General features: G+C 35.8%; 1 protein-coding gene across 1 annotated transcript; it reads right to left on the bottom strand.

Annotated features, from left to right (window-relative positions):
• Positions 1-120: 120 nt before the first annotated feature.
• LOC109040720 (lethal(2) giant larvae protein homolog 1) lies at positions 121-19,771 on the bottom strand. Its single transcript, XM_072301851.1, has 20 exons — positions 19,501-19,771; positions 18,229-18,326; positions 16,746-16,830; positions 16,115-16,212; positions 15,146-15,289; positions 14,068-14,206; positions 12,923-13,128; positions 12,488-12,642; positions 11,336-11,547; positions 10,525-10,761; positions 9,897-10,052; positions 8,980-9,262; positions 8,356-8,515; positions 7,659-7,795; positions 6,794-6,910; positions 6,271-6,437; positions 5,495-5,733; positions 4,618-4,925; positions 4,193-4,292; positions 121-3,329 (listed from the first exon to the last, which is right to left on the bottom strand). The coding sequence occupies exons 1-20, from the start codon at positions 19,582-19,584 to the stop codon at positions 3,206-3,208; spliced, it is 3,249 nt and encodes a 1,082-aa protein (XP_072157952.1). The 5' UTR covers positions 19,585-19,771; the 3' UTR covers positions 121-3,205.
• Positions 19,772-21,033: the final 1,262 nt, after the last annotated feature.

Below are 21,033 nucleotides of genomic sequence, written 5' to 3'. Positions count from 1 at the left end.
TTTTCAAATAGCGTTCAAACATTTTTCAAGGATACTTAAAAACTGCTGGATTTTTATTACTCCTGCAGCCGATTGAGCCATGCTTCGTAAAAAGAAAAAGTCATTGACACGAAGCCCAAGTAAACAGAATAAAGAAATTTATTTTAGTTTTGTTGAAAAATTGCGTTTAGAAAATATAAATAAATAGAAATATAAATAAACAATATAAATATTAGAAATAATATAAATACTTTTCAGAGTAAAACAATCTTTACAAAAAACATTTGAGTTATGACTTGTGAAAATTTATTTACACAATATAAATGCAAAAAAATGGGAGCTAAACCTCACTTGCGACACATTAAACAACTATATATACATAAAAGTAATCTCAACCATAAAATTCGATTAGTCATTTTTCTAGCACTTAATTGCTTTTTATTCTAATAAAAGGCACATAACTTCCCAAAAAGAGAAACTTAATCTTACTTCTTCCACAGAGGAATAAAGTTAACAGTCTAGAGTCCACCAAAAATGAAAATAATCACCATTAAAATAGTAAATTTTGGAATTTGCTTAGATAGAGGAACACCGACTGACACAAATGAGCAATTTTAAATAAAAATTGAAAGGCCAATATAGACAGTAGAGAAAATCTTCACTTAAATTAATCGATGTGATTAATGGGGTTCAGTCATAAAGAAAGAAGTCTGTCAAAAATATCACGACAAGCTCCTGCATGTAAACTACTACTTCCGATAAAATTGCTTCCAGAGCGATAAATCCTAATTTGATGATCCGTCAAAACACAGAATAAAATGTAAAATAATATTTTTAATGGGGAAGTATCAGTCAAAAGTGGCTTGAGTCTCTTTAGTATCAACATATCAACGGTGAAACTCCCAAACCACAGAACTCTTTTTCGGTGTTTTAAAATCTCTGCTCCTATTTTATTTTGTCAGGGAAGAATAGATCAACATAATTCTTTGAAATTTTCTCAGAGGTTTCCTCTCACAGAGAAGAAAAAAATCAAGACAGTTTTGAAGAATCGCCTTTGAATAGTTTTCCAATTAAAAAATAAAGTATGACGGGAAGTCTGCACCGTCACAAACCGCGTTGTGGCTTAGGAGTTTCACCTCTGATATATAATGTGATTTATTAACTCATGGGCTTCAAAACTTTCACTACTTGAAGATAGCTATGGAAGAGAGATAGAAAATTGGTGTGGGCGGACATTCCTATAAAGGGTTTGTGGGGTGCTCTGCATCACCTCTAAGTCAAGCTTTTACAAAGAGCTTCAGCTGTGGCAACAATGGATTAAAAAAAAATTCAATTTACTAATTTTGTTCTGCACTTATAAGGCATTAGGCAAAGTCCGCTCAACTTTTTCTTCCTCAAGATGGAGTCATCTTTCTTCTGATTTGTTAGCCACTCTCTTTTTCAACTGGCATTCATTTGTCCGCCATCACTAATTTGTTCTGTACAATTAAATAAAATTGCCTATTCTTAACTTCCCTAAGTGCAGAAAAGCAAAATTAATACGGAAATTCTAGTGAATTGTTCTCCCAAAATTGATCAATGAGGCATTGCATCTCATAAGTTAATAAAAACTGAGGTTAGAACCTAAATTAGTGAGCATTTAACGAAGGAAAACAGAAAGAGGAAAAAAAACCTTGTTCATAGAAGACCTAGACTAGACAAATAAGCCAATATGTTTATTCAGTAATTACAACCTTTCAATTTTTGGTGTTGTGGCTCACATTTAACTTAGATTAACTGTCAAATTGATATTTTATTCTTGAAAGTTCATACCAAATCTATGAGAACAGCCTAAGTACACCTCTAAAACTGCAATTAGTACGGTTATCCAGATTTGATTAATGTTGCGACTTATTCGATTAATTAGACATGATTCCTCATTATCCTTTAGTGCACCCTACGAAAAAGTGACAAGGTGCAACGACAAATTGTAGGCTATTAAGACAAATGCATCACAAAATGGGTTTCGACTAAAAAGTAGGTGGTGGGGCAACAAAAATATTGGTGCAGAGAGGGATCAAATGACATAACATGGTGATTTCAATTATTCTGAAACGTTTTGCGAGAGAGGCACTCTTGATGAACAGCAAATTTGTATGCGTTCTTTGGGACAAAATGCATAACGGAAGTGTTGACACTTCATAAGTAAAATGATGAGTTTGGAGTCTCTTTTAGAGACAATTAACAGTTTCATTGTCATTGCATCACAGTCAACATAGACAAAGCCCTGCAACAACTGAATGTATTTTTAACAGTTACAAATGAGAAACAAGTTTACAGATCTCAAATATTAGAGATTACCTAAATGTGCATTGCTGATATCCGAACCTGTAGGATTGATTCCCATAAAAACTCAAAAACTTTGTAATTAAGTCGTCACATGGATTCTGTTTATTGCTCTTGGGGGCGGCAATGAAAAAAAGATTTATTTCAGATGTCGATTTCCTTGGCATAAACAGGGAACTTGAATTGATTTTGAAAAAATAATTTAGAACTGAAAAGTATTTATCACTTAAGAGGATAGAATCCATTAAAATGAAGCCATGTTTGTTCCATCTAGACTTGGGAATGATAACAGTAATCTCTTCTTTTTTTGATTTCTACTCAATGAGGATCCAGATACTAAGAAAGGTGGATTTTTCTTGCTGTCTAAAGAATGTAGTTGGCTATTAAGAGAAACCAAATTAACTTATTTGCTTTTCTCCAAAAATGGTCAGTCCCTGACTGCATACAACTATCAAAATACATTCAGCTGTCTTGGAACTTTCTGGTCATCCAACACACTTGTTAAATGAATTAGTGAGAGTACATACGTTTAGGCCAATTAAGTTTAAAGGAAGAAAATTAAGCTCTTAAATTATAAGAGGTATGAGCACATTCTGACATTCAGAATTCTGCCAATTTTAAGGCTAAAGACAAATCCTCTGTCTTATGGTTTTAAGCAGTCTTTCAAGCACTGCAGGAAAATGAAAAAAAAAAAAAAAATCTGCATTATTCCTTTCTGCAGAGAAATTTTCTTAGGTTAGACACATTTCATTAGTGGCAAAAGAGAGAAAGAGAGAGAGAAAAAAAGAAACAATAATTGCACAGTTTGGGTAACATTGCATAAAATCTTGGCAATGTTGCAGTAAACTTACATAACTATCCCTCTGAGAGGCTCAATAGAAACTTGTATGGGTTTCAGAGGCTAAACTGCTGAGGCTACAGCAGATGCAGTTTCTACTTGCTCAGTAGATCCTGTTTCTGGAAATTCCGTTTCAGCTAAATTCGATGAGACTGAAGTTTGACTCAAGTCTGACTGAACTTCCTTCCTGAAAAGGTGAGTAAAAAAATACTTTGTTATTATCTTAGCATATAAGGATCTTAATTCACCAATGATCACAATTAATTCTGTAAAACCTTGTTATGAAGACCTTCGATTTAGCAACAATTTTTGTCAATCCTGTTACGGTCTCAGTAGTAACAATGCATTTTTGTTTTGAAATAACATAGTAGCAAGCCCAGATTTGATTTAACAATGCTTATGTTGGGCGGTGACAGAAAAGAGAGCAACTTCTTGCAGAGAATATGGGGGAAAATCCAAAACCAATCTTATCAAACTGATGTTTAGAATCAAACGTAATGCCAGCACTTGTGTTCAATACGGTCCTCAGCCCTGTGCCATGGCAAACAGGGTCAGGAGTGCCCCAAAAATTCCTGAGACATAACTATCTTGCCACAAGCTTGCTTGCTGTGCTTATTGACTGAAATAAAATCTTGGTGGCTGAGACAATGCTGTTTCTGGATGAAATTAAGGCATGAGTATTGGGCTTCAAAACAATATATGAATGTACTTTACAAAATGTCCGAGAAAATGTAGAGTTTATTTGAGACCCTCTAAAAGGATGGAGAAAATCCATAAGGTTTTGTAAATAACTCATGTTGTATAAAAAAAAAAGAATGTGAACAGACCCAGGTGGATTTTGGAGTGAAGGTAATCCGAGTCCTCTTAGCATTCAGCTCTCCCAAAATATCTGCCATGGTATGATCAATACCAATAAAACTTCCAAAAAAAGTCTGCCTGGGTCCGAAATCAGACACACTTGTAGTTGTACTTCCTGTACTTTCGTTACTCTTACCACCCCTGTTCTTCCATTTGAAAACAATGAATAAATATGGACTTAAAAAAACTTACTTGGCGAGATGATCTCTGACAGAATCTATAGTTATCGAGCTCACATCCTGACTGCTGATGGTGGTGTCAGTTATGCCATTCTCTTTAATTTCTTTTTTATCTGAAAATAATAAAAAATTCAATAGAAAATTTACTCCTAAAAATCATATAATTCTCATACACCAGCAGACTTTTTCCCATTTTTCCAATGAAAAAATAGTTAGAAAAGATAGAAAATTCAAATGAACGAAATGAATGGAAAATCAAGCAGCACATACCTAATTCAGCTTGACCCTCGAATACCTGTCAAGATAAAGTCTCTTTTTTTCTCCTCTATGTCATGTCTTAGGCCAAACTAAATCTGCCAAAGGGCCTACTTAAGTACCCCTAAATACTAAATAAAGACAGAATTGAAAGAATAATATGTGGATGCAAGGAAGTTATACCATCAGTTTTTTCTTGTCCGTTTTCAGTAGGTTGCGTCTCCTCATCTTCTTCTTCCTCTAGTTCATCCTCTTCAGGGATACCATTGGAAATCACAGCTAGTGGCGCCTTGAGAGAGGGGCTTGTTGAGGCTATGGGTGTGGGTTCTTTCTTTTCAGGAGAGCTTGACTCTTTTGAAATGCTGGGCAAATTCAGAGTGCAGTGGGGTACTGTGATCCGCGAGGCGGAAACCGTAATACGCTGCAACTCACTGCTTGAATGTAGGTACAACCCTTCGCCATGTTTTGTAAATGCTAAGCTAGATATACCACTGAAAGAGAGAGGAATACAAAAATATTAGCAGGAGTTAAGAATGTGAAAAGGAAGAAAAATATCAACAGCCGAAACCTTGTATTGCCATTTGCGATGTTGCAGACTTCCAGCGATACTTTTTTTTCCCCTTGGAAAACTAGTTGACATGATTTTTTCAAGACTACTTTCATTTTCCTTCTCTGTAAGCTTTATATTCTGTCTTGAGTTTAAGTTATAAGGCTAGGTTGTTCCTTTTGGAGAAATAAAAAATACCTAGGGGCAGAAATTTAAAATATTGCAATGTGTATACATTGTACCAGACTTTGCCTATCAATATGTAGATTTAGAGAAAACTGAAAACTTATTCTTCATGCTTTTGTTCGAGTGAAATATTTTGTAAAAATAATATTGATACAGAATGGAGAAAAGCTTACCAAGTCAACATTTCAAAACAATATTAAGTTGTAGCAACTCATAATTCACAAATTAGGGGAAAATAATAATTTGCAAGCGGCGTAAAAATTGAAGGGGAAAAAAACACTCTAGTTTCAACTAAAAATTGACAGAGTTGAAATTAAGGTTACTCACTTTATGTCCTCTCTTCTGATGACTGCTGCGTTAATTTGCCGTCGCAAATCAGGAATACTGAAAACTATACACTCGCCGAGATTAGTGAGACATAGGAGGCAAGTTTCACCGTTAGGCAGATGAGCGGCCATGCTTGACGAGTATGAGAATGACGCTAAGGACATTTTTCGTATTCTAGCCCCTTCAACCGCTGTCAGTTTCAACTTGCACAAGGGTTTCAAATTCGGAAGGGTGAAAATCTGAAATGAGGGAAATGACAATGAAATTAGAAAAATGACATGATTTTGAGCATATGGGTCGCTTTTTATTTCATGAAATTTGCTCCTAAATTTTAGTAAGAAAAAATAGTGTGCAAATGGTATTTTGAGTCAGGATTGATTAGCTGTTGTGGGTGACTGACAGATTAGCTTAATGCTTGGGCTCTTTTCTAAAGAAAAGAAAACGTCAGATGCTCATTCATGGCTTTAGGATACGAGTTTTGCTTGTACCATTGCGCCATATAATGTGTTGATACCTACATGAAACCAATCAGTTACTGTCTCATTACTAATTTTTTGCCACGTTTGCCCTTTTAAAAATAGTATGTACGTTCAATGCTTCAATTTAATGAATTTGTGCTTTAACTAAGGCTGAGAGTACATATAACGAATTTTCAGATACATCTATGCTCCTCTTAATTTAAATGGAGCACAATATGCTGGAATTATCAAATAACTTTTGTCCAGCACTTGAACAAATCAGAAATTTTTAGACGGCAAATGATTGCTGGAGTTTACCTTGAACTGTTCCTCAGATCCAATGATCACACGATGAGGAGCAGTAATGTCCACAGGTTTGCACAGACCCTTTTCAACTTCAAAAGGCTCTGGCAAAGGCCTGCAAGCTCCATCTACAATCGAAATGCCTATAACTGGTGCTCGATGTCGTAGCTGGATCTCTTTACCTATAAAAAATATGAAACAAAATAATTTTAAAACAAGATCAGTAAAAGAGAAATTGGTTTTGGTGCCTAAGAATCTTCAGTTTTCATACGTGACAATTTTCAAATTTTCTGATTCAGTCTCTGCTTACTTCAGGATCTTTAAGTCTGAGTGCAGAAATTGTTGCTCTCTTAAAAAAGTTGCCAATTCCTAGCAGCCTTTTTTTTAAAGTGCAAAAAATGAAATCCTGTTTCTAACCACTTTCATTCAACTCAAAGTCAAAAATAGATTCAAAGACTCATTGAATTCAAAAATAAAGCTTTGTTGAAAAATTGATCTGAGTCTCATGTAAAAAATTTACTAAAGTTATGCTACTTACCCAGTTGGCACAATATTTTCTCTTCATTCTTTTTAGCGCGGGGCGGCAAAGTTATTGTAAATATGTAAACAGTCCCATTGTTTGTTCCTGCCCAAAGCATGGGAGTTGAGTGTTGAACTGAAAGTAATAAAATAATAATCATTGATCAAACAGACAAAATGGAAGAATACAGAGAAGCAACACCATCAGAAGACACTTGACACATGAAGGAAAGAAATTCGCTACCAACGAGTGCTTTGATACAGAATACAGCCTTGTAAAAATCGATACCTATAAGATTAGCACTCCCTTTTTTGGTTCAATGAATAGCTTAAATTTTTAGACTGAATCTTGCAGAAAGCCATTCTGACTTCCACAAAAATTACTTATTTCCTGTCATTTAAACTCTTCAAGGCAATAACTAAACCTGGCAGACAGGTTCTCTGAAAACCAACGGCCAAAAAAAAAGAAAAAAAAGAGGGGATTTTTTATAGTGAGGAACATGATGTTAGTAGCTTTTTGAGGGGGTAAAAAATTGATGTTTGGAATAATCGTGAAAATAAACTTTTGTGAGACAATGTTCAAGGAATTAAAAGCAACATTAATTTTACTGCAACTCTATGTGAAGTTTACTTCTTGAAGTCCTTTTCTGTGAAGTTCATTTTTGACATGGTGGTGTCAGCTCGAGTTGAGGATGTGAATTTAGGATACATTTTTAACATATTTATAAAGACAGGGACTCTAATGATTCAGAAGAAGCTGAGCTATGGAATTTAATTTTAAATACTTAGGACAACTTCAGGCAAATAAAATAGAAATTACAAATAATTTTGGAAATAAATACTCCATTAAAAACTAAAAAGATTTATCAAAGACATCGACTTACCACTGATAATAAAACTATTTGCAAAATAAAGACATCTAACCATGCTGCCAAGGCCATCATCAGCAGGTCTTGCTTCTATTGCTCTTTCCACTGGTTTTGATTCTACCTGTATCACGCTTAACTCTCCTGATTCCGCACTAAAAATTATGAAGAGCATAGAATGAGCAATTGAGCATACAAATCACTAACTGAGCGAGGAGGAGTATTCAATATATTCCAACATAAAAATGGTTAAATAGATAAGATATAAGTTAAGAGGTACTCAGTGCCCGAAGGGTTGTGGTTCAACAGAGGGCGGTGGAGATTAGGTGTTGTAGAGCGCCAGGGAGTGCTATAAAGCGACTAATATGTAAGTGTGTATAGGTTTCTACCCATTAATTTCAATTTTTGAGAACAAAAACATAAATTTAATCAGCTTAGGTCCCTGTCATTAAGACGATCTAAAGAAATATAGAAGCATAGGGACAGTAATTTTGAGGAAGATGAAAAAGTTTAAAATAAATTGGCCAAGTGGCTATTTTATTTATTTGGCTTAAAGCTTACTAACTTCTCCCAACTCTACTGCTCTCTATTTTTATTGTATTTGCAGTTAATGTCATCCAAATATTGAGCAGAAATTGCCACCCATGGCTCCACTGTATGTTAATTAAGTTGTTTGTAATCTGAAGTAAAAGGTAGCAAAATTTGTATACATTACCTCCTTCTATCAATTGGGACAGGGCTAACTGGAGGAATGACACGTTTTTCTGTATGTCGCACAGAATGTCGTCCCTTTCTTAATCTTCGAAAAGATTCTCGTAAAGATTTTTTGAAAGATTTTCTCCTCGATATCGGGGCGTCTCCTGCTACCGACAAACCTGAAATAGACAAATTTCAATTTTAAAGTAATGTTTCAGGATACTTTTAGATACCTTCATTATTTATGGACTGCATCAGAGCTGAGAATTCAAAGTAAACAAGAAGATACTTTCAATCGAGGCTCATTTTGAACTCTAATTTTTTTCCTTGATATTGCTATGCAGATAGAATGAACTCTACAATATAAGCTCAGTGATTACAAACTTAGTCAGGAGGAGATTGAATCTCTTGAGCGGAAATTGAAATTGGCATTCCCAGAGTTGTCACACAGTTAACATATCTTCTTTATGATAAAAACTACCTTGTCACATTTTTTAAGTTGTGCTAATGGCAGCAACTTTGAGACTTAATAAACAGGCAGAACATGCTAAATACTCTAGGTTGGGTGATGCTACTCATATCAGATTAGTCAAGCATGGCAGAACATTTTTAACTATTCATGAATGTCTGGCAAAGTACTCACTGTTGGGATTGAGGGTGCACTTGGTCAATACTTGGGTGCAAGTTGCAATGTTATACACTGCAAGACCGTGGGCTGTGCCAGCCGCAACCAGATTCCAGTCAGCGTTGAGAGCCAGAGCTGTAACTGCAGCAGGTGGGTGCAACTGTAGAACTGATGATGGTTGAAAACCAACGGGGAATGAGAGAGTGGTTGCATTGTCTTCAACTTTGCCTTTTAAAGTCAGCTTCTCGTGACCTTTCCAAACGAAAGTGTCCCTTTCACTGACTAAATTCACAGGGCAAACCTGTAAGAGTAAAATACATTCAATCACTGTTCTTAACTCAAGCCCATTCTTTTCTAACATTTTTTTATACTCTGATTGAGAAATTCGAAATGGAACGATGGCTTTTTGACTGCTTTTGTCGATTGACATGTATTAAGACAGATTATTTGCACCATACCAACAAAAAATCAGAGAGTCCGGGGGAAAAAACACATTGGGCTTGAATTTTGGTAGGTTCATCAAATTGACCAAATTGAGACACACAATTGGAATGCTACTTCTAATAATTATTTCTCCAGCACTCTACAGACATACTGGAATTCCACTGATAACTATTTTAGAATTGGGCGTCGCAAAGCGCGAGGCGGCGCTATAAAAGTGGCTTCATGTATGTATGTATGTACTATTTTAGAATCCATGTTGATTACTGTACTTGGTAATAGTAATGCCACCTCTTGGTTGCAATCATGAGTAATTAACATCAGCAAAAATGGGGCACAAGGTCCTTGATACTTTTAAGAATCATCTGTTCAGAAGTTTCTCATAAGAATTTTTTGGGGTGGAACTCCTATTTTGGCGTTAATTTTAGTTTAAAAGCATTAGTAAAGTTTTTGGAACAATTTAAAATTATAGTTTTAAATACAGGGATTCTTACCTTAACTTTAGAGTTTTCGGCAGGACAGAGAGATAACTTAGCAATGATAACATGACCTGCAGTGCCTGCAATCGCTAAAGTCCCGGAAACACCACAGAGAGAAACTTTTTTAATGGCTAGTCTTGGATCATCTGAATATGGATCAAAGCATCCGACCTATTAAAAATCACAAAAATGAGAGAGGATTAAGAACATGAGTTAATTCGAGTGAGCAAACAGTTGGATAAAACAGCACATTTTGAAAGAGGTACGCAATCAATATGGTGCAAAGTTTTACTTTTCATTCATACCTACCCTTGAATGTAAGTATTCTAAAATAAAATTTTTTAATATATATTCCTCTGAATTTTCTCAGAATTATACGAAGATTTTCAAATTTTAATTTTGAATAGAATTCTTGATGCCAATAAAACATTATAAAAACGAAAATTCTTGGCCTGATTTTTATAATCTATTGATGATCTCCTGATTTATTTTGGTCAGAATTAGCACTTGTTTGTGATGTTCTCAGAGTTGTAAAGGCTTCTTTCGTGACTGAACGGGTTTTTGACAGCACTATTCTCACGGTGGATTCGATAGATTCCTTAAATCTAAAGCAATTTTATGATCCAGCTTCCAGTCAACTTACTTTCCTAAACGGAGGCCACTCTTCCTCTTCTTCTTCTGTGGCGTCACCATTCAGGGATATTGCATCTTCCTCATTTCGAAACAGCTGTGATGACTTGAAAGTGTAGAGTGGCACAAGAGCAACACCGCCAGCATCCCAAAATCTGACAGAGCCATCTTCATGGCCAGTCAATAGAAGGTCTCTATGCCTGACGCTACCTTTTTCTTCTTTCAATACACCACCATCTATTGGCCATTCCTGATGAAAAAACAAAATGTAATATATGTTAGGATCTAAAGGTCATAACTATTTCCTCCCACGAATGTAACCATGGTTGAATCTTCATCTGCAAAGAACGCAATGACTTAAAGAACTTACAAATTAAAACCAATTTTAAAGGTAAAACCTTGATTTATCAGACTGCCATTTAACTGACCAATCTTCCGGCCCCTTCAAGGACAAAGTCAAATTAACGGATTTCACAATTTAATGGATCCATTTTTCAGTCCTATTAGATCTGATAAATGGAAGTCCTAGTAAATTTAAATCCTTAAAAAGTATTCAAATTTTCACGATGATGCAGATTAATTACATTTAAAGTACAATAAGAAGTTCTTTGAATTTATTTCACTGAGAAAAAAATTCTATGGTAGAATTCGAAAATGACTCTAATTATTACTCAGTATTCATGTTTCATGAAAACCTTTAAGTACACCGACTTCAAAAGTACATTCACATCCATCATGGTTATCTAGTTAGTGTCTAGGCCAAGATTTGTTTCAATAGCTTCATGAAATGTTAACATTCTTGAATAAATAGTGGAGCAACTTACAGCATCAGAGTAAATTCCTTCTGTTTGCACTTTCCCGGCTGTAACAATATCATTCCACAGAGACTGCGGAACATCAGACAGATGAGTTGAGAAAATAACGGCACTTGCATGCAGAGAAACCAAGTACGGAAGATTCAGCATGGGCCATTCTTCATGTTTCAGATCGATGCCAACAATTTCTTCTTCAGCCAATGCTATCAGTGCTGTAATGCCTAAAAAATTTAAACATCATAACTTTAGGACCCTGTTAATAATAACAATACTCTTCAAGACACTTAAATAAATAAAAAATAAAATAACACCCAAAGTAAACGTAGACAATCTTTGAATCTGTGAGAATGAAAACAACTCCAACTCAGGTTTTCCGATTTTGACTTCTCGATGGTTTAGGATTACTAATGGGTAACTTTTGAAAATTTTATCACAAGTGCTCGGAACAGTGGCACCAAAAAGCTTTTTCTAATTCTAACTTCTACATCTACTGTGAAGTTTTTCCTGTCTTCTAAAGACTTTCATTTTTCTGAGCTGGTGCTTTCAGTCTCATTGATTCAATTCTGGATTCCTCTCTTCTAGAACTCTTTGCATTTTCCTTTATTTTTCAGAGACTCGCAGAGAAAATACAAAATTAAACTGTGATGGAAACCACTCATTGTTCGCAGGAAAATTCTTGTGACGTTGTCTGAGTTCTCTTATGTCAATTTGGTGAAATACCACAGCCTGCATGAGAGTCATGCATGGTTTTTTGGAAATTTTAGATTCATAAACCTCAACTGCAACTTTTAGGCGCATTGAGAAGAATACTTAAATTTTTTATACACCAACATTTTTTAAACTGTAGAAATTTAAAAAAAGAAATTCTGGTCAAATCCAGTTAGTGGATAAAAAAAATTTCTTGTACACTTTACTTAGCAATGAAAGCAGTTTTCTAGTCAGGTCCATTGAGAATACACCAGAAAGAGTAAAATGGCTTTTACAGGCGCACGGGATAGGCCAGTACTATCAGTGACGTAGAGGTAGAGTGAGGTATTCCTTAAAGATTAATACCAATGAATAAAATTGAATATGGATAGTGTAAGTTGATTCACCATGCAGTTTTATTAATTGAGGATCATGTAACCGCTACTTTAAAAAACAAAATTAAGAATTTCATACCTGTTTCATCATCAGTGGCATCGATCGTGAAGAAGTCAATTACTTTGGAGGTAAAGTCAAAAACTACATGTTTTTGTCCTCTCTGGACGGTTATTGTATGACGATCGCTGTAACTTGCTCGAGGCATCCCACCACTAAAAATCAGCATTTCATCACTGAAAAAGAGAAGTCTGACGTTACAAAGAATAAAAATAAACATTTGGCTACCGATTCAATAAAAGGGACTTTAATATACACGGAATGACAAGCAGAGAAAAATTTAATCCACACTGGACAATTTGGATGGATTGGAATTCTTCAACAGATGATCAGTTTGTTTTCAAAGTGAATTTCACAATATAAATACTACACAGTTTTCCTCTACGTGATATTCTGCTTATAGAAACTTAAATTTTTCAAAAAATGATGAGGGGGGTCATTTTGGAAACAACTTACTGAGGCTCCTGATAGGCTGATTTCAGAAGAATTTTTGGAATGGCTTTACACGGAAAGGGGCCATAAACCGTAGTGGGCGGCTCCATTGGTCCATCTGTTGTATCAACATCCCAATAAGCGTAACTACCATCAGTATGCGAGGACATGAATTTCTTGCCAGATTCATGCCAGCAGACACTTTCCAAGTCTTGGTTGCAGATGTAAGTCTAAAGATGAACACAGAATTATTTTGAATAAATACAAGAGACTAAGTAATGACAGTAGATTATTGGGGGGAACAAATTTTTCCCTAAATTCGTGGTTAAATTAAATGAAAAAGATTATGATGGAAGGACATTACCCTGCGGAAGAAATGGATGGAATTAAAAATCAACGGGTTTTTTATTTCAATTTCGGGAGTACATTTAAAATAGGAAAAGGAAAAAAATCATTTTATGGGTGAAAATCAGCGATTCATTTGAATTCTTTTGAAAAAAGTTTGAACTTTTTTCAGGATGAGTGCTGTCTGTTAGAAAGTTTATCCTTGAGGACTTTGGGCCTCGTCACATAATTGAACTGATGGACTACTAGACAAAGTGCCAATTCAAGCATTATTATTAATGTTTTCTCTCCAAAGTTATGTGTAGAACACGATGTGTTTGACAAAAATTATTGAAAGTAACACCTGACCAAGGTGAAAAGTTTTTTTATGCATAAATTTGAACTTCCTGCTCATAAAAAACCATAATATATTTGAGTTAAATTGCACACCAAATGTTATCCTGACAGTCTATGCAGTATAAAAATATGGTGGCCTCAATCTCGACGCTTCAGCTCAGCTGTTACACATTGTTAAGACTTTGAATAGCATAGATTGGAGAAGGAACATTGCTTGATTAAGAAGCCTGCCCAAACAGTTAGAATGCGTGATTGAATTTACGCAGACTCTGGGTTTTTTGGTGAGTGTTCAAATTTTTCGTAACCAGAACTGGAAAAAAAAAATTGGTATCTTGCTCAAAAGATGATTTCAGTCATTTCCGTTGCAAAAATCGTGTACTAGGTCAAATTTTGAGGATGAACATCAGAATGCTTAAATTTGACTTTTTTAGTAGTCCATTCGGTCAGATAAGAGTTACTGATATGTGCTAATTGACTGATTAACTTACTTTAATGGGTGCTCCTTTCTTGAGACTCCATAGGACCATCAATCCTCGGTTGTAGCCAATCAGAAGTAAATCAGGGTCCCCAGGTTGTTCTGCAATTGCTTCAACCGGACCTGGATTAAGCTTGTAATCCTCGGACACGCTATAATTAAAAATAAGAATTCAATATTTACCAAACTGATGCAATTAAGAGCTACATACACAAGTCTCCGGGTGCTAATAAGATAGGTACATTTGAAGACAAAAGAACAAAACAAAAGTTCAAAAATAAGCCGATAAAAACCGTCTGAGCCATTCTATATAGAACTGTTGAGACAAAATGAGAAAGAGGAAAAAAAAATATCAAATATTCCGTGCTGACTAGCAAACATAAAAGAATTCCTAAGTAGCAGATTACCAAACTTCTTTCTTACAAATAAAAATTCCATTTAATTAGTATTTACCAAGGTCTCTTTTTAATATTGATCAGAAAACAAAAAATACACATCTACAAATTAATTGTGCAAAATATCAACATTCCAGACAGTAGAGTGGAAAAATGCAAGTGAGAGAACTGGAAAATATCCTTACCACTGCATTCAATATGTGTAAAAAAAATCGTTTGTTTGCATGGCGCGAAAAATGCATATTATCACATAATACTGCAGGAAATGTTTAGAAAAATGTGAGACAATCTGCATTTCATTTAAGAATTTTAGAATACGTAAATCATATAGCCTGACACAGCAGGAACATAGGGAACATTTATCCGGCCATTCAAAAAAATTCAGAGAATTGGGAAGTAGCGGTCATGAGCCTCAAATTCAATGTGGAGTCCCCTTAACTTCTAAATTTTTTACAGTAAGAAGAGAGAGAGCAAAGGTTGGCAGAACTGAGTGGTAAAACTATACCGGGATAAAGCAGAAAATCAGAGTAAAAAATAAAAAAATTGTGGGTAAACTTGAAAGTCTACTAAGTATGGGCTATTAATGAAACCTTTCGTCAAATAATACAGACCAATAAATTGAAATCATTCTAAAAAAATACTTCAGTGCTCATTTAAATTAAATCTTCTGATAATTGGAGAGATCCAAACACCTACTTTTGAATGATGACATCTTGAAATATAACTGTATCAGACACCTCAAATGATGGTAATTTGAGTAGATAGATATTTCCACCTTCCGTGCCAAGCAAGACATGTTCATTCGTGGACTGAACTGTGACGGCAGAAACTTTTTTCAACCTGGAAATGAGAAAGTCGTGAAATTAGAAATTAAGAAAATGAAAGAAACATTCTAAAATATATTAATCAAATTGATAAAAGCAAACAGGCTGCAAAAAGAGATCAACAAAGGAGAAAAATATGAGTATGATGTAGGAGTGGGAATATTTTAACTGTGGTGTCGAACATCTTTGAATAGGTATTCTACTTCTTTCTTTTACAAGAGCAGCACCCCCCCCCCCCCTTATGAAAATTTTTGAGTTTCTTCTCCTTCTTTTATCCTAGTGCAAATCATGTACTGAATATCAATGTTGAAGTTGCAGAAATGCGTAACTCCGTTTCTGGAGTTACAGACTTCCTGTCTTGCTTTATGTTCTACAAGGAAAACTACTGAACGCCATTTCTTGAAAACTTTAGTGTTTTTTCTTTTTGGTGCAAAGAATATTCTGTAAAAATTTCACACCATGATGAAAGTTTGATCTCCATTTAAAAAATGAAATAGGAACAAAGTTTGAAATACCGCAACTGAGATACGCATTTCTGCAGTTTCATCGTAGATGCAATACTTCTCTCAACTTTTGGATAATTGTTCAGTGCTGAGCCATTCTGGACGGCTGAATTAGAAGACAAAAGGTTTTTCAAGAACAAAGAAGACATTCTTGATTAGTAATACCTATTCTCTGACGGATTTCCCAATTATATAATCCCTGATGGATCCCAAAATTCCTTAGTTTTGGTAGGTCCTGAACACCATGATTTCGACTTAATGAACAAGGGGCAATGACATGATAATTAGTCAAAAATAAAATAATAAATACTTCACAGTGAAGCAATGAAGTTACTCACTTCCCCTCCAAAGTTTGCACTTTCACTTCAACCAGCAGAGTATCATTGATTTCCCATAAATGTAAGGAATTATCATCGCATAAAGAGACAAGCCGGCCCTGTAAAAAATTAAAATTTTATGAGTAAGTAATAGCAAAAGATTAGAGAGTGTCTAAGAAATAAGTGAGGAACTGCAAAATTCATCATATTCAAATCATTCATTACTATATGATGGCTTCCATCCAGGTTAACTACTTCCCAAAATATCTTAACTTCTAGAATATTTTCTAACACAACTGAGAAACTGAAATAAAAAAATTAAAATACACAGAATTGTTTCGTAATGGGCGTTTCAGCCCATTATAATATTACAAAGTAAACTAGCGATCAAGGCTAGATTAGTGTATCATCATGAACTTACAAAAGTTTCATAATAAGCTGAACACTCGAATTTGGTAGATACCTGATAAATTTGAAAAGAAGCATAAGGTAATAAATCTCTTAAAATTTTCTATTGATTAAAATTTTTTTTGAGCAAAATTTTTAGCAAAAATTTATGCTATGCTCAATACGACTGATATATTTCTTGCACAAAGGTCATGTTAGTATGTGGTTCATTTAATGCCTTTTTACAAGAGTAACGACTACTTACTTCATTTGGAATGAAAACCAACTTAGTCACAGCATGATCTGAGCTCGGATGGTGACCATAAAATTCAACACCGGGTTTTCCAAGACTGTAAGTAAACAGAGTTAAGGAAAAAATCTTTCGCCTATAAAAGAGAGGATGAATTTGTAACCCTGTTTACATTTCTTACTTACCTAAGTACATCATACAACACTCTGATGAGAATTTCATTTTCCTAGACTTCTAGCTAGAAATTAAAATGTATTAAACCGTGCAATTTCATAATCATGGAGCATCTAACAAAAGAGGGTCCTTCCCTCCATAATAAATGACAAGTGTTTCTTTTATTATGGGTATTGGAGGAAAAGAGAGGAAGAGAAAAAGTGGACTCCACGGTGAGAGTGGAAAGGTTTGTGTTACACATAATACTATTATGTAACTGACACAAAACCTAGATTGCTTTAAAACCCTGCAAACAGTCAACTATGCAGTCTCAATTCAGTGTAAGATGAGACATATCTTGTTAGGCAGATTATCAACTTCCATGTGATGACAATTAGTCACGCTTCAAGTGTTTCCTCCTGACTACTCTCTACCTACCCATTTCTGTTAAAAGCATTCTTTTCTAAGACCTTGTACCAACACTTGGATTAAACTTATCCAGATAATGTTGAAGTAAAATTAAACTTTTTAAACATCAGTAATAATGTTTGTATCTAATTTAAGACTTCAGTTTCAATGCAGATGTATTTTTAACCCCTTCCACTTATTTATTTTTTTAGGGTGAACTAGTATGCCTATTGCTAACCCCCCCCCCCCCCCCCTCTGTTTGCAATTCTTTACCATTTCAAAAAAAAATACCTAGATTAATATTTAATTCAAAAGAAAATAAGTAGGGCTAGAAATTGTAAACTCTAAATTGTGGCTGTTAAATTTGTTGCATCAAACTTTCATCCACAGGGGTGCAACATTTTCCTAATGATTGAGAAATGGGAGAAGATTGAAGCCTCAAAATTTTTGAGTACTTCTTTACAAACTTTTATAGGTACTTTGCAAAAAAACAATTAACCACACTGAGTGAAATAAAAAAATATAGAAATTACCTAGGTCAGACTTCAGGTTAAGAAAAATAAAAAATTGATATCAGTCCATAGATAACCATACCCTATGTAAAGGCGTTTCTTCCTGTATTAGAGAGTTTTCAGCACCCCTGTGAGTATTGGACAGTTTCAGTATTTTCCATCTGTTGCATAAAAAAAAATAAAAATAAAAAAAATCACAGAGGCTATAAAAACCCGATACTTTAAAATTCTTGAAATTAAATATTAAAAATACTGAATAGCTAAGAGAAAACAAGGATTCTGAATGACACACTGTGTGTTAGAATGACCTTATAAATGCAAGGGAAAGCATATTCTAGGTTGAAGGAGTGTTGAATAGTCAATCGAACGCCTCAAGGGATAAAAAAAACTCAGAAGAGATCGAAGTTTGACGAGGGAAAGGATACACTTTAATAGCTCCAGTTGCTGTTCCGATAGCGATTAGTCTTAGACCAGGATCCCAGGCCAATCCAGTTGGTTTGTTGGGGAAACCATGCTGAACAGTCTAAAAGAAAGAAAAAAATGTTAGCACTTCAAAACGACGGCTCATTATTCCAAAAAAACTTACTCATTTTCCTCATAAGTGAACCGATGTAGAGTTTCTCAATTTAATTGAACGTACATTCAGGTTACATATTTACATAAACACTGGCTACACATACATTTAGGTATGCAGTCGCTTGCGAAAGGAAAGTAAACAACTGCCAACTTATCTGACGAGACTTCTACCCCTTTCAAATACGGGCTACCTATGAATACGACACAATTCACTATCTCTCTTGCTTTTAACACTCTTCTCACAACATAACCCTATCCATATCTTTTGTCTTTTCCATTGGATGTATCTTTATACATTCAACGCCAAAATTAAAACAGCAACATTCTCCGTTTTTATCTCTTTCAAATACTCCATAGAGAACAGAAGAACTCGGATTTCAGAAATACATTCCAAGTTAATGATGATTTCTTTAAGCGCACTGAAGTCAGAGTTCCTAGCTCTTCCAAATTATGGTATAAATTCAGGCTGATTAAAATTTCTATTTGAGTTAGTGCATCTTGAACTGCAGTGCCTACCGACCACCTGTTCAAGCGGGTAGAAGGTCACATCTCAAGCTCAACTGGTGAGTCTGTTGCACAGAAACGTCCTGATTTGATATGGATACTTAAAAAGGTGTACAAAGTAGTGCAAACAACTATCAACTTTAGCCCCGGGCTACGCTCAAAGCATTCGGATTGATAAGATCTATATCCATGAAAGTTGATTCATTATGGTTGATAGCTCGGGCAATCTAAAGTCATTGAGATAGATTATTTGGTTAGGACGAACGGTCCTGTACTCAGATTTAAAGCCAGTTCTATTTGTTCTCTTTTGAAGCTTTTAGAACTATAGCTGCAATGACGGTTGGCAGAACTTATACCAGATTCGTTCAGTACTCGGTGGAGCCCTAAGCGTTCGTAAGGATAGTATGGCTGTACTGACTTAAAGAATTAGATTATAATTTTTCTTCCTAGATTTTAAGGAATCGAGTATGCCGACGAAATCTGAAATTGAGAGAAATTGCAGGGAAGCAGCTAGGTATTAGAAATAGCCGAAAATTAGGGAGTCCGCCCACAATAAACAACATATGAGGTGGTGTAACCATAACCAAATAAAGAAATAGAAGTTGCAAACGTCGTACCTTCCTGAACCCGAATAGATCCTTTTGAAGCTTCTGCTGCTCAGCAGTGGGCTGCTGTCCTTTGCCCCGGATGAACTTCAACATCGCACAAAATTCACGAATTCACAAGAAAATTATTCCGAGAAGTCACCATCTCAAGTGTTATACGTGTTGTTTTGCCGTGTTTGGACCGAAATCCTCCCGGATACCGTATCATAAACACAAAACGACGTCCGGCGGCTATTCGGGCAGAAGCCAATGAACGAATTCGGCGTATGTTTTCAGTCCGAGTAGTACACGCGATTGCCAAACGTATCCTGGGCCAGGCGGAAGCGGAAAAGCATGAAAGAAATGGGGGCCACGGTAACACGCCGCTCCGCACCGCACCGGGCCGCAAGGCGTCGGACGTCGGAATCGGGCGTTGAGGGCGTCGGCGGCGTCGGTGTCACGATCACGATCGAAATCTCGACGCTTCGGGCTTTCGTACATGAGAGTGCGTAAAATTAGCACCAACTTTCACTTTGACTAGGAAAGTTTCGTGTTCCAAAATCTGCTTTGCCCTTAGAAAGTTTAGGTAGGTATGCTTCGAGGGGGTTTTTTTATTTTATTTTTTTAAAAATGTTTCTCGACACTAAAGTTCCTTAAAAGTCCAAATATCCCAGCTTTTTATCATTCGCTTTATTCTTGAAGAAGTTTCAGCATGAGCTGCACAATAAGTAGTACAGAGTGCAATGAATTGCAATAAATTACTAAGAAAAATTATTGCTCCAGTATCGGAGTGTTAGGTATGTTGCCTATTTACTACTTGAAGGGGCATCCTTTATCGAAATTTCTTGCAATGAAATTGAAATAAGTTCAGGGCCGGATTCACCTACTTGCCGCCCATGGGCCGCCTGTATTTTGCCGCCCCCTTCTCATTCGTTTTAAAACTTGATAAAAACCATCAAATGAACGTGCCAGCGGGGGCGGGGTGCATAAGACGCATTTACTCGTGTTGAACACATTTTTTGGGAAAGCCCTGTCAACACTACTAGCAAAAGTTCACGAAACTTTGCGCGAAAGTTAAGCTCCGTGAATCTATCTCTGTGTGGACAAGGCCTTCCATTCATAAGAAATTGACGAAAAAATTATGAAAGAGCAAACATAATGTGGTTCAATGATTTTAACTTCCGCCGCCGCGCCGCGCAGACAGCACCGTGTTGGACGCAATGCGTGAAGTATTCACGCATTCTTGTAGGCGCTATGCGTTTCACGCTGACCGCACGTTTGGCGCAATGCGTGAAGTATTCATGCATTCTTGTAGGCGCTATCCGTTTCACGCTGACCACAAAAACCGCGCGCACTGTGTTTGATGCAATGCGTGAAGTATTCGTGCAGTCTTGTAGGCGCTAATATGTGTTACATGCCGATCGCCGCGCCGAGGGTTTCTCCTTTTCATCTCAAGTCCTCGTTATCATTTCTCTCTAAGTCGCGCCGTTCTAGGCCAAATTGCGTGTTTGGTGTCTCTCGTAACTCGACTTATTGAGGGTGCTGTCTCTTGTATCACTATGAGAC

This window comes from Bemisia tabaci, chromosome 6, assembly GCF_918797505.1.
Source record: "Bemisia tabaci chromosome 6, PGI_BMITA_v3".
NCBI lineage: Eukaryota > Metazoa > Arthropoda > Insecta > Hemiptera > Aleyrodidae > Bemisia > Bemisia tabaci.
This window is presented reverse-complemented; position numbering and strand designations above follow the sequence as displayed.